The 17,362-nt window shown below is 52.7% G+C and overlaps 1 protein-coding gene across 4 annotated transcripts in view; it reads left to right on the forward strand.

Annotated features, from left to right (window-relative positions):
- The window catches only part of Sh3tc1 (SH3 domain and tetratricopeptide repeats 1), a 44,477-nt gene extending 35,841 nt beyond the window's left edge, over window positions 1-8,636 (forward strand). For all 4 annotated transcript variants that reach the window (XM_087909095.1, XM_087909097.1, XM_087909096.1 and 1 more), the window contains 6 exons: window positions 1,213-1,393; window positions 2,959-3,109; window positions 4,695-4,817; window positions 5,385-5,535; window positions 6,791-6,987; window positions 8,267-8,636. In XM_087909095.1, coding sequence (XP_087765221.1) covers window positions 1,213-1,393; window positions 2,959-3,109; window positions 4,695-4,817; window positions 5,385-5,535; window positions 6,791-6,987; window positions 8,267-8,524 — 1,061 coding nt within the window. In that variant the 3' untranslated portion in view covers window positions 8,525-8,636. The remainder of the gene's footprint in view (window positions 1-1,212; window positions 1,394-2,958; window positions 3,110-4,694; window positions 4,818-5,384; window positions 5,536-6,790; window positions 6,988-8,266) is intronic.
- Window positions 8,637-17,362: the final 8,726 nt, after the last annotated feature.

The following is a 17,362-nucleotide window of genomic DNA, read 5'->3' on the forward strand; positions in this document are numbered from 1 at the left end:
TGTGTGTGTGTAGCACATGTGTACCTGGTACCCAAAAAGGTATCAGGTGCCCTGGGACTAGAGTTACAGGTGGTTGTGAGGCACCATATGGATGATAGGAATTAGTCCAGGTGTTCTGCAAGAGAAAACAATGTTCTTTACTGTTGAGCCATGTCTCCAACCCAATCATCCCTTAAACTTCTACGCTTCTGTTTCCCTGTATCTCTTCCTTTAACCTCTGGCTATTCAGACATGGGCAGATTACTTTTGTATATCTGGGAACTCACCAAATTTTCTGATATTGATTTGTTTGTCTGTCTGTTCAGCAGGACTGGGAACCATCCCTAGGGCCTCATACATGCTAGACCAATGCTCTGTAACCTTTCTGTATTCCCAGCCTTCTTTGGCCTTTTACAAAAGATAAGGTCTCACTAAGTTGCCCAGCCTGGCCCTGGACTTACTCTATAGTTCAGTTTTGTTGCCTGTGTAGCTGAAGAACACATTCCTTATGACTTCCATACTTTTGCATTCACTGAAGCTTGGCCAGTGTGTGTCTTTAGCGACTGCTTTATGAGCCCTTAAGAAATCCTTGAGGTCAGGCTGGTTTATGGCTTAGGCCTTCTGCCTCAGTGTTGATTTCCCAGTTGTCTTCACAGTTGGGAATGCCACATAGCTCCCAGCTCCTCCCTGGCTTTGGGATAGCCCAGCGAGCCCTGGCTTTGGGATAGCCCAGCGATCCATGAGTTGGAGCCTGGCCTCCTGAATGAAGCACAGGCTTGTGGGTGCCTGGGCTAGGCTAAATCCATTATTCTGTGTGGCAGGTTCCAGGCAGGATGCTGGCTGTGGACTGTCCATGTGTCCAATTGTATTGAGCTGCTATTTCCCTGGCTGCTAGGCCAGGGTGGAGGTGGGGAAAGTGTGGTGAGACAGACACAAAAGGTGTGGACCAGGCAAGTGCCTGGACAGGCCCCTTCCCTGGATTGGCTGGAAGGGCCAGCACTATCTGCAGGCTTCCCTGGTATGTCAACTAATGGGAACATCATGGTAGGCTATTCTACAGACTAACTAGCCTGGTTCTGGGCTCAGTATCCCCATTTCTGAGAACCTGATTCATGGAAGTAAAGGAGAGGGCAGTCATGCACTGGGACCTTTAACCCCTCCATACACAGGCCCTGGAGTGCCTCGAAGGGGGTGGAGTCAGGAGAGTGACTTCCTGTCTCTGTCCCCGCCCAGGTCAGTTACAGGCTGTGCAGAAGCTGTGCCACTTCTACAGCAAGGTCATGCCCAACGAGGTGCGATGTGTCATCTACCATGAGTTCCAGCTGGCACTGGCTCGGAGGACGGCTGACAAGGTGCTGGAGGGTCAGCTCCTGGAGGCCATCAGCCAGCTCTACCTGTCTCTGGGCACCGAGAAGTAAGAGCACCAGCTTTGGGGCACAGAAGGCCTGGGGGAGCCGCACCCCCCCCCAGTCAAGCCCCAACCCCTTAGGGCCCATATCATTCCACTAATTGTTCATGACATCTGAGTCCCAGCATAGGCTTCTCTGGTGAGGGACTAGCCCTCCTACCCTCCTGTCCCCACTTTCTCAGTTACACAAGGGTCCCTGCTACAGGCATTTCGAAGCCACCCATGCTATGGTTGCTGCTGTAGGCTGACCTCTATTTGCCCCTGGTCTTTAGTTGTCATTCTGGGGCCGGGGCAGCCAGGTGTCATTCACCTGCCAGACATATGGTAGTGGCCACATGGTCTTCAGCCTTCTCACCATAGAGGGCAGAGTCAACTTCCCTGGAGCCGGATCTCGGGGTCATGTTTAAGGTGCGACCAACATTCAAGTTCTGGGTAGCCTGAAAGCTGGCAAAAATCCTCAACATGACACCTCCCCTAAGGCAGGGACACTGGAGCAGGAAAGAGCCTGAGATGAAACAGGAGATGCTCCGGTCCCAACACAGAACTCACAGCAGGAGCAGCGGGCTAGCGGCCTAGAGCAAGGCTTCTGGAGTATGTCCCTGGACTGTTGTCCATCTCCCTGGGAGCTTGTTGGAGGTGCTCAGCCCAGGCCAGGCCTCAGGTCAGAAGCTTAGAGCAGGGACAGTGATGGCTGAGAGCCGTCCTCTGTGCCACGGCCGGGTGTACAGTTTGAGAAACCCAGCCTAAGATGTGAATTCTGCCCTATGCCAATGTCTCCCTAGGATCCAGAAAAGACAGAGGCTGTGTCTTAGTTAGGGTTTGTTTATTTTTATTTTATGAGCGTTGGTGTTTTGCCGTGGGTGTCAGGCCTCTTGGAACTGGAGTTACAGTTGTGAGCTGCCATGTGAGTGCTGGGAATTGAACCCGGGTCCTCTGGAAGAGCAGACAATGCTCTTAACCTCCGAGTCATCTCTCCAGCCTCTAAAACACCATGACTACAAGCAACTTGAAGGGGAGAGGGTTTATTTCCATTTATACTTCTGTATTATAGCCCCTCACTGAGAAAAGTCAGGGCAAGAACCCAAAACAGGGCAGGAAGCTGGAGGCAGGAGCTGATGCAGAGGCCATGGAAGGTGCTGCTTTCCTGCCTTCCTCAACCTGCCTTCTAGAGCCAGAACCACCAGCCCAGGGATGGCACCACCCACCATGGTCTGGGCCCTCACACATCAGTCATCAGTCAAGAAAGCACGCTGCTAGCTTGCCCACAGGCTAGCCTGGTGGGGGCATACTCTCAAATGAGATTCCTGTTTCCAAATGACTCTAGCTTGTGTCAAGTTGCTATAAAACTAGCCATTACAGACTGGATTCAGCCGGTGGGGGTTGGTAGGTCATATAGGTTTACTTACACAAAGCTGCCTGTCTTCCCTCTGAAGAATTCCCCTTGTCTTTCTATGCTGTGTTGGGGTACCTGGGGCAGGACAAGATGCTGCCCACAGAGTATCCCCTCAGGTCCTGACCTTCTGGACCATTCTGGAGGCAGATCCTATTCTGACACCTGTGTTTGACCCCAGGGCCTACAAGTCTGCTTTGGATTACACCAAACGGAGCCTGGGGATTTTCATTGACCTGCAGCAGAAGGAGAAGGAGGCACGTGCCTGGCTGCAGGCCGGCAAGATCTACTATATCCTGCGCCAGAATGAGCTGGTGGACTTGTACATCCAGGTGCGCTCAGGGCCATCAGGGTGCACTGGCTTGCTCACTCATCACCCACCCCACCTAACTACCACTCATCTACCCCCAACCACCTGTCTACCCACCTAACTACCCATCTCACCCACCATCTACCCACCTAACTACCCACTCATGTATACCATCTACCCACCTAACTACCCATCTCACCCACCATCTACCCACCTAACTACCCATCTCACCCACCATCTACCCACCTAACTACCCACTCATGTATACCATCTACCCACCTAACTACCCATCTCACCCACCATCTACCCACCTAACTACCCATCTCACCCATTAACTACCCATATCACCCACCATCTACCCACCTAACCACCCACCTCACCCATCAGCTACCCACCTAACTACCCATGTCACCCATCATCTACCCACCTAACTACCCACTCACCTACCCATACTCACCTGTCCACCAACCCACCCATCTACCTGTCTGCTCATTCACCTACCCATCCACCAATCAGTCATATATCCATCCATCTATCCTTTCAACCTATCCATTTACTCACCACCCATTCATCCATCTCCCTGTTTCTCACTCATTTGCTCACCCATCCACCTGTCTATCCATCTATTCACTCACCTGTCCATCTACTTGTCTATCTGCTCACTCATCCATCTCTGTTGAGTACCTACGGTATCCCAGGGGCCTGCCTCCCACTCTGGCTCCCTCAGTCTCCTTCAATGCCCAGACTATCTGACAGCCATCTGAGCTTCCTGGGCAGAGTGTAGGCTCCTCACAGTACCCATCTTTTGTCAGTACACAGCAAGTGCTCAGTGTATATAAGGATGCTGCGTCCACGCTGCACAGAAGGACATGCTTCAGTAGCTCATGGTCCATTTACTTCAAAACATGTTTATCATAGAAGCTGTGATGCTTCCCAAACACAGTGTGATCTGTACAGATAAGGAGCACAGGAGCAGCACTGCGCACTGAGGATCTAGGATCAAGGAAGGAGCCCAGGGCTCAGAGGGTCCATGGGCTGTGGCAGGCAGCTGCATGGAGAGGGCCGGCTGAGCCTGAGCTTTGAGTCAGGGTGGTGAGCTAGCGCCACCTGCTGGAAGAGAATATTAACATCCAACCTAGAAGCTAGAGAGTGGGTAGATTTAGTCTCTCATCACTGAGCAGGTGTTTGTTGGGCGTCTACTATGCACCAGGCACTGCAGGAACCCCTGGGCATAGCAGGGAAGCCGCAGCCTCCGGCCCTGTCTTGTGGCACTGGTGGGGGAGAAGGTGGGCATGAATGGGTTAGGAAGGAGCAGGATGTGGTGGGAGCCACAATGTAGGGGCAGGGAGCTGTGATTCCAACATGGTAGACAGGCCAGAGTCCAGGTCTCAGTTGTTCTAATCTCACCTGGGCAGCCCACACCTGCTGGACTCTTGGGCTGCAGCTGGACCAACACTTCCTGGCTCTCAGGTCCTGAAGATTGCTCTTCTCAGAGCCACAAACCCACAGAGACTGAAAGACTGGCCCATCCAAGTGTGAGGCCGCCCATCTCGGAGGCATGACCACCCCAGGTGGTACTATCTCCAGAGAACTTCTGGTCCTTACAGGTGGCACAGAACGCAGCCCTGTGTACTGGGGACCCTAAACTGGGGCTGGAGCTGTTTGAGGCAGCTGGGGACATCTTCTTCAATGGCACCTGGGAGCGGGAAAAAGCTGTATCTTTCTACCGGGTGAGTGGCCACCGTAAGCAAGTAATGTGTGCTTCACATGGGTGCCTCTTGGTGGGCACAGGTGTGGCAGGGGTACTCCCACCATGTAACTAGCTTTCCTAGAGTGATCTTTGAGTCCTCTGTAAAGCACAGTATATGACTCATGCTTGCACACAAATATCTAAAGCAGCCCTGGGTGAGAATTTTGTCACCTTGCAGATGAGGAAGCTGGGCTTTGAGAGGGGCATAGGCATGTGGAAAAGGTCACATAGGGTACCAGGGAAGACAAGGACTTCTCCTCTGTCCCCATGGCTCACAGTGCACAGCTGACTCTGAGCACACATATCGTGCATTTTAGTAGAGTACTTGATTGTCGTGCTTAAGCCCTGTCTCCTGGGCAGAGAGGCACAGGCTGTGCTGAGGCTGAAGGTGTAGTTGACTAGGTGACATCCCAGCCTGGGGTGTCAGGACAATGACATCATGAAAAGACCATACCGTGGGGGATGGTGGCAGTTCCTTGCACACATGTGGGCCCAGGAGGTATTGCATGGTGGGCGCTGCAGAAGCCTAATCTCAATATGTGGACAGGACCGGGCGCTGCCCCTGGCTGTGACTGTAGGGGACCAAGAGGCAGAGCTGCGCCTGTGCAACAAGCTGGTGGCCCTTCTGTCTGCATTGGAGGCACCCCAGGAGGGCCTAGAGTTCGCCCATGAGGCCCTAGGACTCAGCATCACCCTAGGTGAGTCCCCAGCCCTGTGCCCGCTCTGCACTCCATCCTACTAGGTCTCCAGTCCCAGGACCGCAAGCAGAGCAGACATTGCTTGGCGTCTCCCATGTCCTGCCCAGGCTGACTGAGGCCCACAGCAGCTCTGCTGAGCTGGCAAGACCTAGCCCTGGCCGAGCACAGAGCAGGCAGGGCCTTGGGGGCAAGAAAGCTCTGAGGCTTTCTCTGCTACTTTCTCTTGCTGCACCAAATGCTGGCCAGCTGCCTTCCACACAGGTGGACGTGTCTATGCTGTCCTCTCCCATGTCCCGTCCCCACCTCCTGTCCTGTCCTGCAGCCTGTTTCTTAGTGCTAGGCTTCCTTCTCTCCAACACCGAGCCACTGACTGGGAGTGTCTGTGCTCCTCCCAGGAGGGAGCCCTGAGTGGGGCCTCAGGCCTGCCGGAGGAATGCAGCTGAACTCAGTGCAAGGCTAAGCCTGGGGCTCTAAGCATGGCTCCCTAAAGTGCCAGACTGTGCTGAGCAAATAAGGCAGCAGTCACAGCCAGGCATTGAGTCCTGTGCCTGAGAATGCATAGATCACGGACAAGCCTAACTGTAGCCTCCCCCAGGCAGCTCCCCAGGCAGCTCCGTGTAGACACAAAAGGGGGCATGTGAGCCTGCAACTTTGCCAGATATGGAAACAGAAAGGGAACTGTTGTGGGAGTAACTTCCGCTGCCTCAACCAATAGTCGCTGAAGCAGGAGCCCACAGTGCAGCGGGGAGCGACTTCCGCTCCGTCAGCCAATAGCTGCTGAAATACCAGCCCACTGGGGCGTGGTATATTTCTCTTTTAAAAAGAGAAGCAGATCCGTCATTAATCATATATATTAATCATATATTAATATCATATATTATACGATTATAATAATATATAATCATATATTAATCATATAGACATAAACAGACATACATATATTCAATAAAAGACATGATAGATATATTTAATGAAAGGTATGATAGATATGAAGAAAAGTAAAGATGTTTTCTAAACTCATATTCCTTTCTGTCCCATATCAGGGAACTACTGTCATTAGCTCACTTTCCAGATCACAAAATGAGTCCGGGGACAGAGAAGAAGTGGCTAGAGCAGCCTGGTTCAAGGCTGTGAATGTACACAGCTGCCGTGATCTGCTGCTGCATTTACACGCATGCTCCCCCCTGACTGGCTCATGCCATTTTTGCCCCACTGGGCAGTGTCCTCACCCCTGCCCCTCCACCTGCATCCCCAGGTGACCGCCTGAATGAGCGCGTGGCCTACCACCGGCTAGCCACCCTGCACCACCGGCTGGGCCATGGAGAACTGGCCGAGCACTTCTTTCTGAAGGCTCTGTCGCTCTGCAACTCACCCCTGGAATTCGACGAGGAGACCCTGTACTACGTGAAGGTGTACCTGGTGCTGGGTGACATCATCTTCTATGACCTGAAGGTGGGCAAGAAGGGGCTCCACCTGGGGTCACGTCCTTGCTCTCCTGAGTGTGAGGTCTGCACTTGCAGTCATTGCCTCCCAGCAATGGCTTCACGTTCTCAGGGAGCAAGGCCCGGCTGTGAGCAACTTGCTTCAGCTGTTCTTCCCACTTAGCTGGGTGCCCTTTCCTCCAGAGCTTCTCTTCCCCCTGAGATGCAGTACCCCCATGTTTCCCCATGTCCCAGCAATAGCCAGGGAGGAGTGGGCCATGTACGGAGCCCAGGGTGAGGAGTGCCCACCACCATACCTGGCCCATTCTGCTCTGTTCTCGGGTACTGGCTCTGTGGGGGTGGTACAAGAGGAGATATTGGTAGATCTTGAACTTTGTTGCCAGCAGAGGGCACTGTCACAAATGCTGAACAAGGGGAAGCAGGCTGGGTGGGGTCTCAGGAAGCCCCTCAGTTCACTCTTTTGGAGACCTCTGAAAGAAGTTAGGGTGGTGGGAGACTCCTGTGGGGTGGGTGCAGAGGGAGTTGGCCTCCTACTGGGATGCTGAGTTTGAGGCAACGATGCTCTTGACCTGGGAGAGGGGTGTACCACACCTCATCTTAGTTCCCAGGGACATGGGCCACTTGTACAAACACTCTGGGGCCAGGAAGCCCCCAGAGTCAGGGAGGCTCTGAAGTCCCAGGGGACCCACTTCCTCTAAGGAAGGTATCATACAGCCCTCTGGAATGACTAGGGACAAGGTAAAGTAAGATCCAGGCAGCCAGGAGGCTCAGGAGAGAAGCAGATGCCATGACAGGTCAAGGCCTGAGGTTCTGGAATCCTGGAGGAAGGAGGGAGCTTCAGAAAAGGGGCACAGATGTGTGCACAAGGTGGACCCGAGGGGCAGCCATAAAGCTCCTGGCCTCTTGGATTGCTGAATCACACTTGGGGTAAGATAGACCTGATGCTGCTCTGAGCTAGCCCCCAAGCTGGTGTGCCCTTTGCTGGGGCAGTTTAAAAAAAAAAAAGAAAAAAACAAAACAAACAACAACAAAAAAATGATGTTCAAAGACAAGGGCCAGAAAACCCTAGCTAGCCCTGTTGGGGAAAGAGGCTAAGTTGTGACTGGGATGAGAAAAAAATGGGATGTCCTCACAGCACCCTGATATGGCCTATAGGTCAACCATTTTGGGCGGGTGTACCCTGGTATAGTATAGCCCTTGGGCGTTGCTTCAGGTACCCTCCCCTCTCCCCATCCCCCACCCCATGGCAGTGTATCCGTTAAATCCCAGTCAAACACATTTACCCACAGGATCCCTTTGATGCAGCTGGGTACTACCAGCTGGCACTGGCAGCGGCTGTGGACCTGGGCCACAAGAAAGCTCAGCTGAAGATTTACACACGCTTGGCCACCATCTACCACCACTTCCTCATGGACCGGGAGATGTCCCTCTTCTTCTACCAAAAAGCAAGGACCTTTGCCTCAGAACTGAACCTCCGCAGGACCAACCTGGTGCCCCAGCGCTTCTGTGGCCTGGCATCCTGGCTGGCCCCTGGCTACTCATCCTGACAACCTGAGAAAGACTTGTACAAGAAGACTTCTTTTTTGGGTGTGGGTGACTTATTTTGGGGTGGGAGGTGCTGAAGAAAGGACCAAACAGTAGTAAATATCTTTCAGCAACTGCGGTATCTTCAAGGTGTATAGTATGTGTCCCAGTGGGTGCAGGTTCTACCCCCCTCCCAGCTCCCTGACCCATTTTTCTGGACCCACACTGCAGCCTGTCCCCACCTTATCTCCAGTGAGAACTGAGCCGAGCAGGTGTCTGCAAGGCCTCCTACCTGCTCTCATGGTGTGGTCCTTGCTAGTCACTTACCTCAGTCCTCTGTTCCCTTGTCTATAAAAAGGTAAGGTCGTGATGGGAGTCCCTTGGCAGGGCCTAAGGTGGCCTTGTCTCCCTCTCTGCTTGCTCATGGATCTGACACAAGCTTGCGCCTTTCATCCTCCCAAGTTCAGGACATTATGGTCCATTTTGACAGTGGGAGATAGTGGGGACCCAGATTATCCATGTCACAGCAGGTAGGAACTGAACCTCAGGGTCAAGCACAGTGACCGCTCTGCCTGCCTGCAGGCACGTGGACCCTTGGACCTCAAGAGCAGCTTATGGACATCACTACCTCTGATGGTGTCAGGAGAGCCATAGGCCATAGGAGGAGGATTCTCCCTGCTCAGTGTCCCTTGGTCCAAGGCTTCTCTGGCCTGCAGAATGCTGCCATTTGCTGCCTGAGAATGGCCTCATGGCCACCTTTCCTGCCATTGTCTGCTCCCCTCTGGCCTCTGCTGTCATCTAGTCCCCGAGACCTGGTGTCCCTCGAGTCTCTAGCCCAGGCAAGGTGCTTCAGACAGTTTCTTTAAGCATGGACACCAGGACACAGGAAGCCCTTCCATGGCTTCCGGTGGTGTTGACAGTGTCACCGTCCTGCAGCCCCCCCCCCCCCCCGGCATCCCCTAACACTGCACTCTCCCCACGTCTCTCTTTAAGACAAACACTGCAGGCAGAAACTGGGGTGTCCACTCTGAACAACTTCACAGAAAACCAAGGAGAATTATCCACTTTTCAAAGGCTGAAACATGATCCTCCCTATTTCCCCACCAGGGAGCAGCAGAGAACTTTCCAGAATCAGTTCCTCCCCCACCCAAGCTCTTTACCAGTTGTGGACAGTCCTATCCCTGGGTGGGTGGGCCACAGGGGGAGAGGAGGTAGCCTTCCTGAAGATGAAAGGTAATGGTGACTCACTCTGGGCTCAGCCAGAGTCGTGGTAAATAAGGCCACTTGGCTGAGGTCATACCCTGCCTGCTGTTCAGCAAGGAATCGTCCACAGCCTGGGGGTCCTCAGTGGCCAGCTGGCTGTCTTGGGAGTGCAAGGCCTTTGGGAGTAGATCTCTTTGAGCCCAGGTTGGTCAGCCCTGAAGCAAAGTGTCTGCCTTGGGACTGAGGTGAGACTTGGGTAGCAGCATGCTCAGGAGCTTTAGGGTGCTCCCTGAGCTGGTCTTCCCATGGGGCTGTTTCCTATTGTGATGTTCATGATCCCAGGATGCCCCAACAGCCATACCATGCTACACCAAGGCTGAGTGACACTGGCCACTGTCCTAACCTTTCAGACCCTCTGTCTCATCATCTGCAACCAAAGAAGCCCAGCTTTGAGTTTCTGCGCATGATGGAGGAGACAACACGGGCCCAGAGCAGCCTGCAGAATCTCTGCTGAGGCAGGAGTGGAGGATGGAAGCTAGGGCTCTCAGGCTCCACCTAGGTCTGATGCACCCCTTAGGGCTCTTCCATCAGCATGGGTCTAGGATATCCTGTGGCCTGGGGAAGGCTGCAGCAGCCAGCAGGCCCATCACCCATGGTTCAGACTTAGATGGAACCTAGTGTCTGCTAAGTCTATCCAGCCCCATCCTTCACACACAGCCTGACTTTGAGGCTATGGTGCTGTGTCTACTCTCTTGGGAGCACGGCCACTCTCTGTACCAGCTTTATTCAAGGGCAGAAAGATGCAGGCGCTGAGGAATCCGAGAAGGCATGAGGGCAGGATCACCAGAACCCCCTGTGTGACCTGGATGAGAGCTTCAGGTTGCTTTGCTGTGCAAAATGGCCTTCCCTGCCCACTGTGGCATCTCTGCAAAACCAGTCCTCCTGACCAGACTCAGGTTGGCAGCCCCTGTGTCCTAGAGGCAGAAATTCTAGGCTGATATCTGTAGAGAGCAGGGGCATTGGCTCTGGGAAATCGAGGATGCCTCTATGACCCTGTGAGCAGGATGAGAACATCTCTGTGGGGACTCATCAGCCTGGGAGTGGGGATTCCAGATATGTCTGAGGACAGACACAGGCTCGCCCTAGGAGGAGGGCAGTGGGTGTTGATTCCTCACCCATGTTTCCCTGTTCCCAGAACCTCCATAGCTCCCCTCACCTTCCCCTGCATGCTTGCCTCAGGAGGCTGGGAAAAGGACCACTAAGTAATGAACTCACTCACACTAGATGGCCACTTCTAGACCAGAGGCCAGGACAAAGGCTCCACCAAGCGGTCACCATTTAGTAATGACTGGGCACACCCATTCCCAGCATAGCCTGTATCGGGGCCAAGTGAGGCTGGACTAGCCCTGATCTCAACGGTTCACTCTGGAGGTGGGGATTCCCTCCCCCCATAGGGCATGGGGATCAGGGGCTCTGTGGGAACAGCTAGGACAAGCACTGGGGAGGACCCAGTTCCAGTTGGCTTTCAGCCATCACAGCCATGCAGCCATCTGAGCTGAGAGTCCTACCACTGCCAGCAGGGGGCATCAGAAAAAAAGCACTTAAACCAAAGAGTGCACAGGGTCCCTGGTGCAATCATCCCCACCTCCCAGAAATGCCACCTCAGGGACCATGGCATTAGCACATAGACCTTTGTGGTACAGCAACATCTAATTCACATAGCTCTAGGTAAGTCGGCCTCCCCTAAATCCTGGTCCATCTCAGGAGCTCTGAGGCCCATCTCAGACATGATCATAGGAACCATGGGAGGGTGTGAACCCCGATGACTATGTCACTTGTATTTTACTTCTTTTGCTTCAACAGAGGTCACCACACATGGCCAACATTCTACCCACCATTCATGCTCCCTGTGAGCAGCTCACGCTCATGGGCTCCTACTTAGCCCACACAACCCCATGCTGATAGCTCCTTCACAAGCTTTCCTTTCCCTGCCGTGCACCCCTATTGTTGTTTAGTCTCTTCTCCCTGAACACCCCAAGAGCTGCAATCATAGGAGGCTGTGTGATCCCATTCCCCAGCACTTTGCTCTCACTGCGATGCCACAGTTGGGTCTCAGGTACTACCTGTGATGACCAGCTCAGGCTGGCTCAGAAGAGCACAATTCTTGCAGAAGCGATCTGTCCGGAGGTCAGGAGGCTCCCAGAGGCAGGAGGTTGAGTTCAAAGTCCCAACCTTCTGGAGAACTGGCAGGAAATGACGCTGTCTCCAGGGAGGCTGGTTGGAGGATTCTCCATGGTGATGTCTTCTTCCCAGAAGTCCAGCGGCTGCTCTCCAGGTCATATGTCTGGGGGTACATTAATGTGATCTATATTTTCTGAGAAGTTTAGAAGAGCCACTTAGGTTGGATTTCTGCCAGAGCAGAGCCTGCAAGCTACTTGTGTCAACTATGGTGACAACTGAACTTTTCAAAATTCCAGCCTCAAACTTCTAAGGTGGGTAGCTGGAGGCGCTACACTGTGGGGATAAGGGGTGTCCCAGAGATGGTGGTGAATAGGCGGCTGGGAAGGGCAGAACATCCTAGCCCAGCTCCTGTGCCACGTGCTTAGCAAACCTGAGGAGCAGGCCATGGGAGTGCGGAGCACACCAGCTCTGGGGGCTCCAGTCACTTCTGCTGACTGTACCATTCCAGTCCACATTCCTCCAGTCACACCAGTGTTCAGTGTGTGGGGAGTGGGGGTGTCTCCTTGTTCCTCACTCCAGCAAGGATACAGAAAGCGAGTCATGGCCCCCTAGGAGTCTTCCTTGTTCCAAAAGCACAGATTTGGTAAGGATCATGTTTGCAAGGTTTTCACTGTTACTTTGGCATCTCCAGGGTCACTCTGGCTCTCTGATTGGGTGCCTCCAAGCAGAGAGGTAGAAGATATTAAGTCAGGAATCTGGAAGTGGGGCAGGGTAGAAGCAGAGGAGCTAGAGTGGTGGAAGCTTGTCTGCAAGTTTGAGGGGTGGGCTGCGTATCACAGTGGGGGATGGGGCATGGCTTGGAGGGGTCACTCCCCTTGCAGAAGTCCTACGGTCCTACAGGTCCCAGGCACAGGCAACATCTGAAAACAGATTTCCCTTTGGTCGATGCTTCAAGGCATTCCTTCTCCCTTCACCCCTGCACCTTGAGCTTCTACATGTCCACCATCGCATATAGCCTCTATCCACAGAGACATGGGGGTGCCACTTTCTCCCCTGTGTGCCCCCAGTGTCTTTCCCCCTCATCTGACATTTCCATGGAGGGACTCCTCTAGCCCTAAGTCCTGCTGTACTCTTGTGAGTGGCTGGGTGAATTCTTCAGCTCCCTCCTCTGTGACTTCAGAAAGACCCGGGGAGCAATGCTTCACTGGGTGGTTCCGAGATCACCCATAAAGGCACTAGATCCCTGCCTGATGGAAGGGGGCCAACGTGGATGACGTCAGGATCAGAGTACGTATTAAGACCCAAATAGATCGGACAAGGGAACCCAAAAGTTTCCTCTCAGGTCCTTTCCGCAAGTCACCAGCTCAGATGATTGGTGAAGAAGGAAGGGAAAAACTAAATGCTGTCCAAGAAGCTCCCTCCTCTGGGTAAATCCAGCTCTAATGTCCCATCTTACGCACAGCCTACTCTGGCTCCAGCAGTCAGGGATTCACACACACACACACACACACACACACACACACACACACACAGAGAGAGAGAGAGAGAGAGAGAGAGAGAGAGAGAGAGAGAGAGGAGACAGTCAAAGTGCTCTTGACTTCTCAGGCAGTGTAAACACATAACTTTTTAGTTCTGTGCCGCCAGCCTCCTCAGTTCCTTCTATAAAGGGCACTGAGACTGGACAAGAGTGAGGAATCCCTAGTCACATAGTTAAGGTTGCCCAGCCTATCCTAAAGTTCTCACACCAGAGGAGCCAGCCCACTGCTTTTCACCAGCAGTCAGTCATGACTGGAGTCCTGGGCTGCCCCTTAGAGACCCCCCAAGTAATGATGCCCAAGCTTTGTGTGGGCTCCTCTGCCCCTGGATGCCATTCTATAAGCTGGATCACCCCAATGGTTGACCTGAGCTGCACAGGCTCCTGGGTCAACTTCCTGTTGTCTATCTAAGGTTGTCAAGAAGAACCTGTATGTGAGGGGGCAGTTCTTTTCCTCCTCATTGTGCAGGCCCTCTGTTGTCCTTACCCACCCAGGCCTGCTTCTTTGCTCTGTTTAAGTACTCACACTGATCTACTGATAGGGGAGTTCATCCAATCACATTCTGTCTGTGGGGTGTGTTGCCCTAAGGCAAAAGTTTACCTATAAACCTGGCTGGTGCACTCTCCCCACCCTCTCTCTCTCTGGCCTGGACCCAGCATTTCGGACGGTTGGGATTCTGGTGTAAGTTTTTCCTTCTGTTTTATTAAAGCTGTATCTCTTGTAAGCTAGCCTGGCGGACTTTTAATTACCGATCACACTGCGTCATCAGATCTATTGTGGCTGTTGTGGCCTGGCTCTGTGGTCGGCACGGCTGACAAACAACAGGCCCTGGCTTCTGTCTGTCTGTGGGGCAATGGCAAGGTGCAGTAGAGAAGGCTTTCTGTGTCCCATACCTTTCACCCTCTAGGCTTGCTCCGGCCGTAAGTACTCCATCCTAAGACCCTCTGCCTTAGGGGTCAGGATTTCAACAGATGGTTTGGAGCTCTCCCATTTAGCCCCATAACCAGGGTCTTCCATTTTGAACCTTGTTGCCAGGATCAATCCCTTCTGACCAGTCATGGTATCCACATGAACACTTGCCGTTGTCTCTCCCTGACGCACAGGCAGGAGGGGATCTGCATCCTCCATAAGGCTTCCCACACAGCCACAAGCTTCCCAGGCTGGCCAACCAACATACCCTTGACTACCTCTGAAATGACCAGACACTCTGCCTGTGGCCAGGTGGGTCACCTCCTCTCTGACCCTTTTGTTACTCGGCTGTGAGATCCCAGTCTGTGAACAGAATTGTGTTCCAAGAGTATACGGTGCTCTCTGGAGGCTCCAGCCAGGCCAGGCCCAAGACCACTGTGTGTGTCACTGTGTAGCAGGTCAGGGAGCAGTTCCTAGTTTTAGGCCTGAGTTCCCGATCTAGAGTAGAACAGAGTGGCTGAAGTGTTGGCGCCGTGTGGAAGACGTGACGCCGTCCATGCAGACAGACAACAGGACAGAGGGCAGTAGACATTCACCCAGACCCTGAGCCACAGAAGTTGAAGTTCAGTGAGAACTTAAAACGTATTAGACATTTAGAAGTTTCCCACCTCCCTGGCCAACCCAGCTCCTTGGTGCTGTTCACATAGCCCCAGGACGCAGGATGTGATTGAGGGAGCCAGGAGCGAATAGATAGAGGCAGAAGCAGGCAGGGGATTCCAGACTGCGCCAGTAACTCCTGGCTGACAATGAGTCTCAGGGCGTGCCTGCGGAGTGGGCTGCAAGGAGGGATTGATCAAGCCGGCTGCCAGATGGGAGGGTTTGGAGCATGAGCAAAGGCTGGCCAGGGGTCACTGAGGGAAGATAAGAGTCATGCTGATGGAGTAGCAGGACTTTCTCTGGCTTTCTGTCCTCTACCCTGCCCATGGGCTGAGTGTGTCTGTCCAGCACCATGAATAGGAGGAGAGAGATGAAATGACAGATGCCCCATTCAAGATGACATTCTATATGGTGACGATCAAGACGGCCCCGGCAGGAGGCAAATAGACTGTGAGAAATGAGGGGGTGCAAGATTTTCTGTTCACTGACTGGAGACACCCCCTCCTCATTTGCTCTAGCCAGGGAGCTGCCTCCCTGTTGTTCTCTTGCTGAGCTCAGCCTGGAACAGCCCTGGGCTGGACTGGGCTGGACAAACACCAGGCAAGCTTCCCGTGTCCTTCCCGACAGTTCTACTTCCAGCCATGGACTATTGCCTCAGGCTCCGCTGCCCTGAGCCCCTTAGTGCTCGGGAACATAGCTCCCCGCTCAGGTGTTCATGTCCTCCGCCCACCAGGTGGTAGCTGCACAGACTCCATTGCCCATCTATCTTTCCCATCCCTGAGGTAGCTTCCACCTTCAAATCAGGACCACTTTGACTTTTTATCTTGAAGTAGCTGTAGATTTGCAAAACAGTTTAGACAGGTCCTGCAAGCCTTTCTCCCAGCATCCCTCAAGATCACAGGCTATGTAACCTGTAGGGACACCAGGGTGGTGTCCTTGCACTGCTGTCTGTGACTCCATGTTATCGCATTTCAGTAGATTCCTATGACCACCACAGCTAAGAGACACATCTGGCAGCCACATGCCTCCAGCCTCCCTGGCAGCCTTCAGGCTGTTGCCACCATTTCAAGCTATGCAATGAGACAATATGTATGCTTCTCTCACTGAATCCTTGCATCCATCCCAGGCTTGTGGGGACCAGTGATGCTCTTCTTCCCGCTGACGACAGCGTGGTCTGTGGCATGCTGGGGACAGACCATAGCTGCTTCAGCATTAGTTTGGCATAACTGGTGAGTCTTTGGCGGTTACAATGAATGTGCTGTGGGTCACCCTGTCCCAGCTGTCATGTGAACAAGTCTCTTGATCTAATAGCTGGGATTCAGCCAATGGATTGAGAAGCCCGCGAACCATTCTCCGCCATGGCAACACCACTTTAGGTTCTCTGAAAGGATTTAGTTTGTGATTGTGATGTGCATACATGTTTGCACATGCGTAGGCACGTGTGTAAATGTATACATGTAGATGTGTGCATGTGTGTGTGTGCACACATGTGCGTGCGTGCGTGAGGAGGTCACAGGTTGCTGTCAAGTCTCTTCTTTAGTCACTCTGTTTACTGAGTCAGCACCTCTTACCCGGATCCAGGACTCACTGATTGGTCTGGTCTCTCCAGCCAGCTTGCTCCAGGCACTAGCTGCCTCCCCATTCCCCCCCCACCCAGGCTCCGCCATCTCCACATCAGGAGCACTGGGACTGCAGGTAGGCACCATACCTCTCTGGTGTTTTATGTGGGCGCTGGGGCTCCACACTGCAGCCCTCACACTTACACAACAAGCACTTTAACCCACCAGATCATCTCCCAGACGCTCCTGGGAGGGTTTTGACAAAAGCCAAAACGAGAAGAAAAACAAAACTGGTCCTTGCTTTCGAGTAACATTAGATGTAATTTTTTGTTCGTTGTAGCTCTAGCTCTAAATCATCCAACTTCTGGAAAATAAAAATACATTTTGCACTATATATTTTGCAATCAGAAGAAGCAATTCTCTAAAGAGCATGTGATAAGACAGGAGGATTCTCAAGGAATCAAGCTCTTTGGGTTCATTTTTATTGCTTTTTATTGCATTATACATTTTTCTCTACTCTCCTCCCTTCCTCCCCTCTCCCTGTCTACTCTCTCCCATGACTCCCACACTCCCAATTTACTCAGGAGATCTTGTCTTTTTCTCCTTCCTCTTTGGATCCATGTATGTCTCCCTTAGGGTCCTCTTTTTTGTCTAGGTTCTTTGGGGTTGTGAATTGTGCGCTGGTTTTCTTTGCTTTATGTCTAAAAGTCACTTATGAGTGAGTACATATTATATTTGTCTTTCTGGGTCTGGGTTACCTCACTCAATATGTTTTTCTTTCTAGATCTATCTATTTGTCTGCAAATTTCAAGATGTC

The sequence above is a fragment of the Myodes glareolus genome, chromosome 8 (assembly GCF_982192425.1).
Source record: "Myodes glareolus chromosome 8, mMyoGla1.1, whole genome shotgun sequence".
NCBI lineage: Eukaryota > Metazoa > Chordata > Mammalia > Rodentia > Cricetidae > Myodes > Myodes glareolus.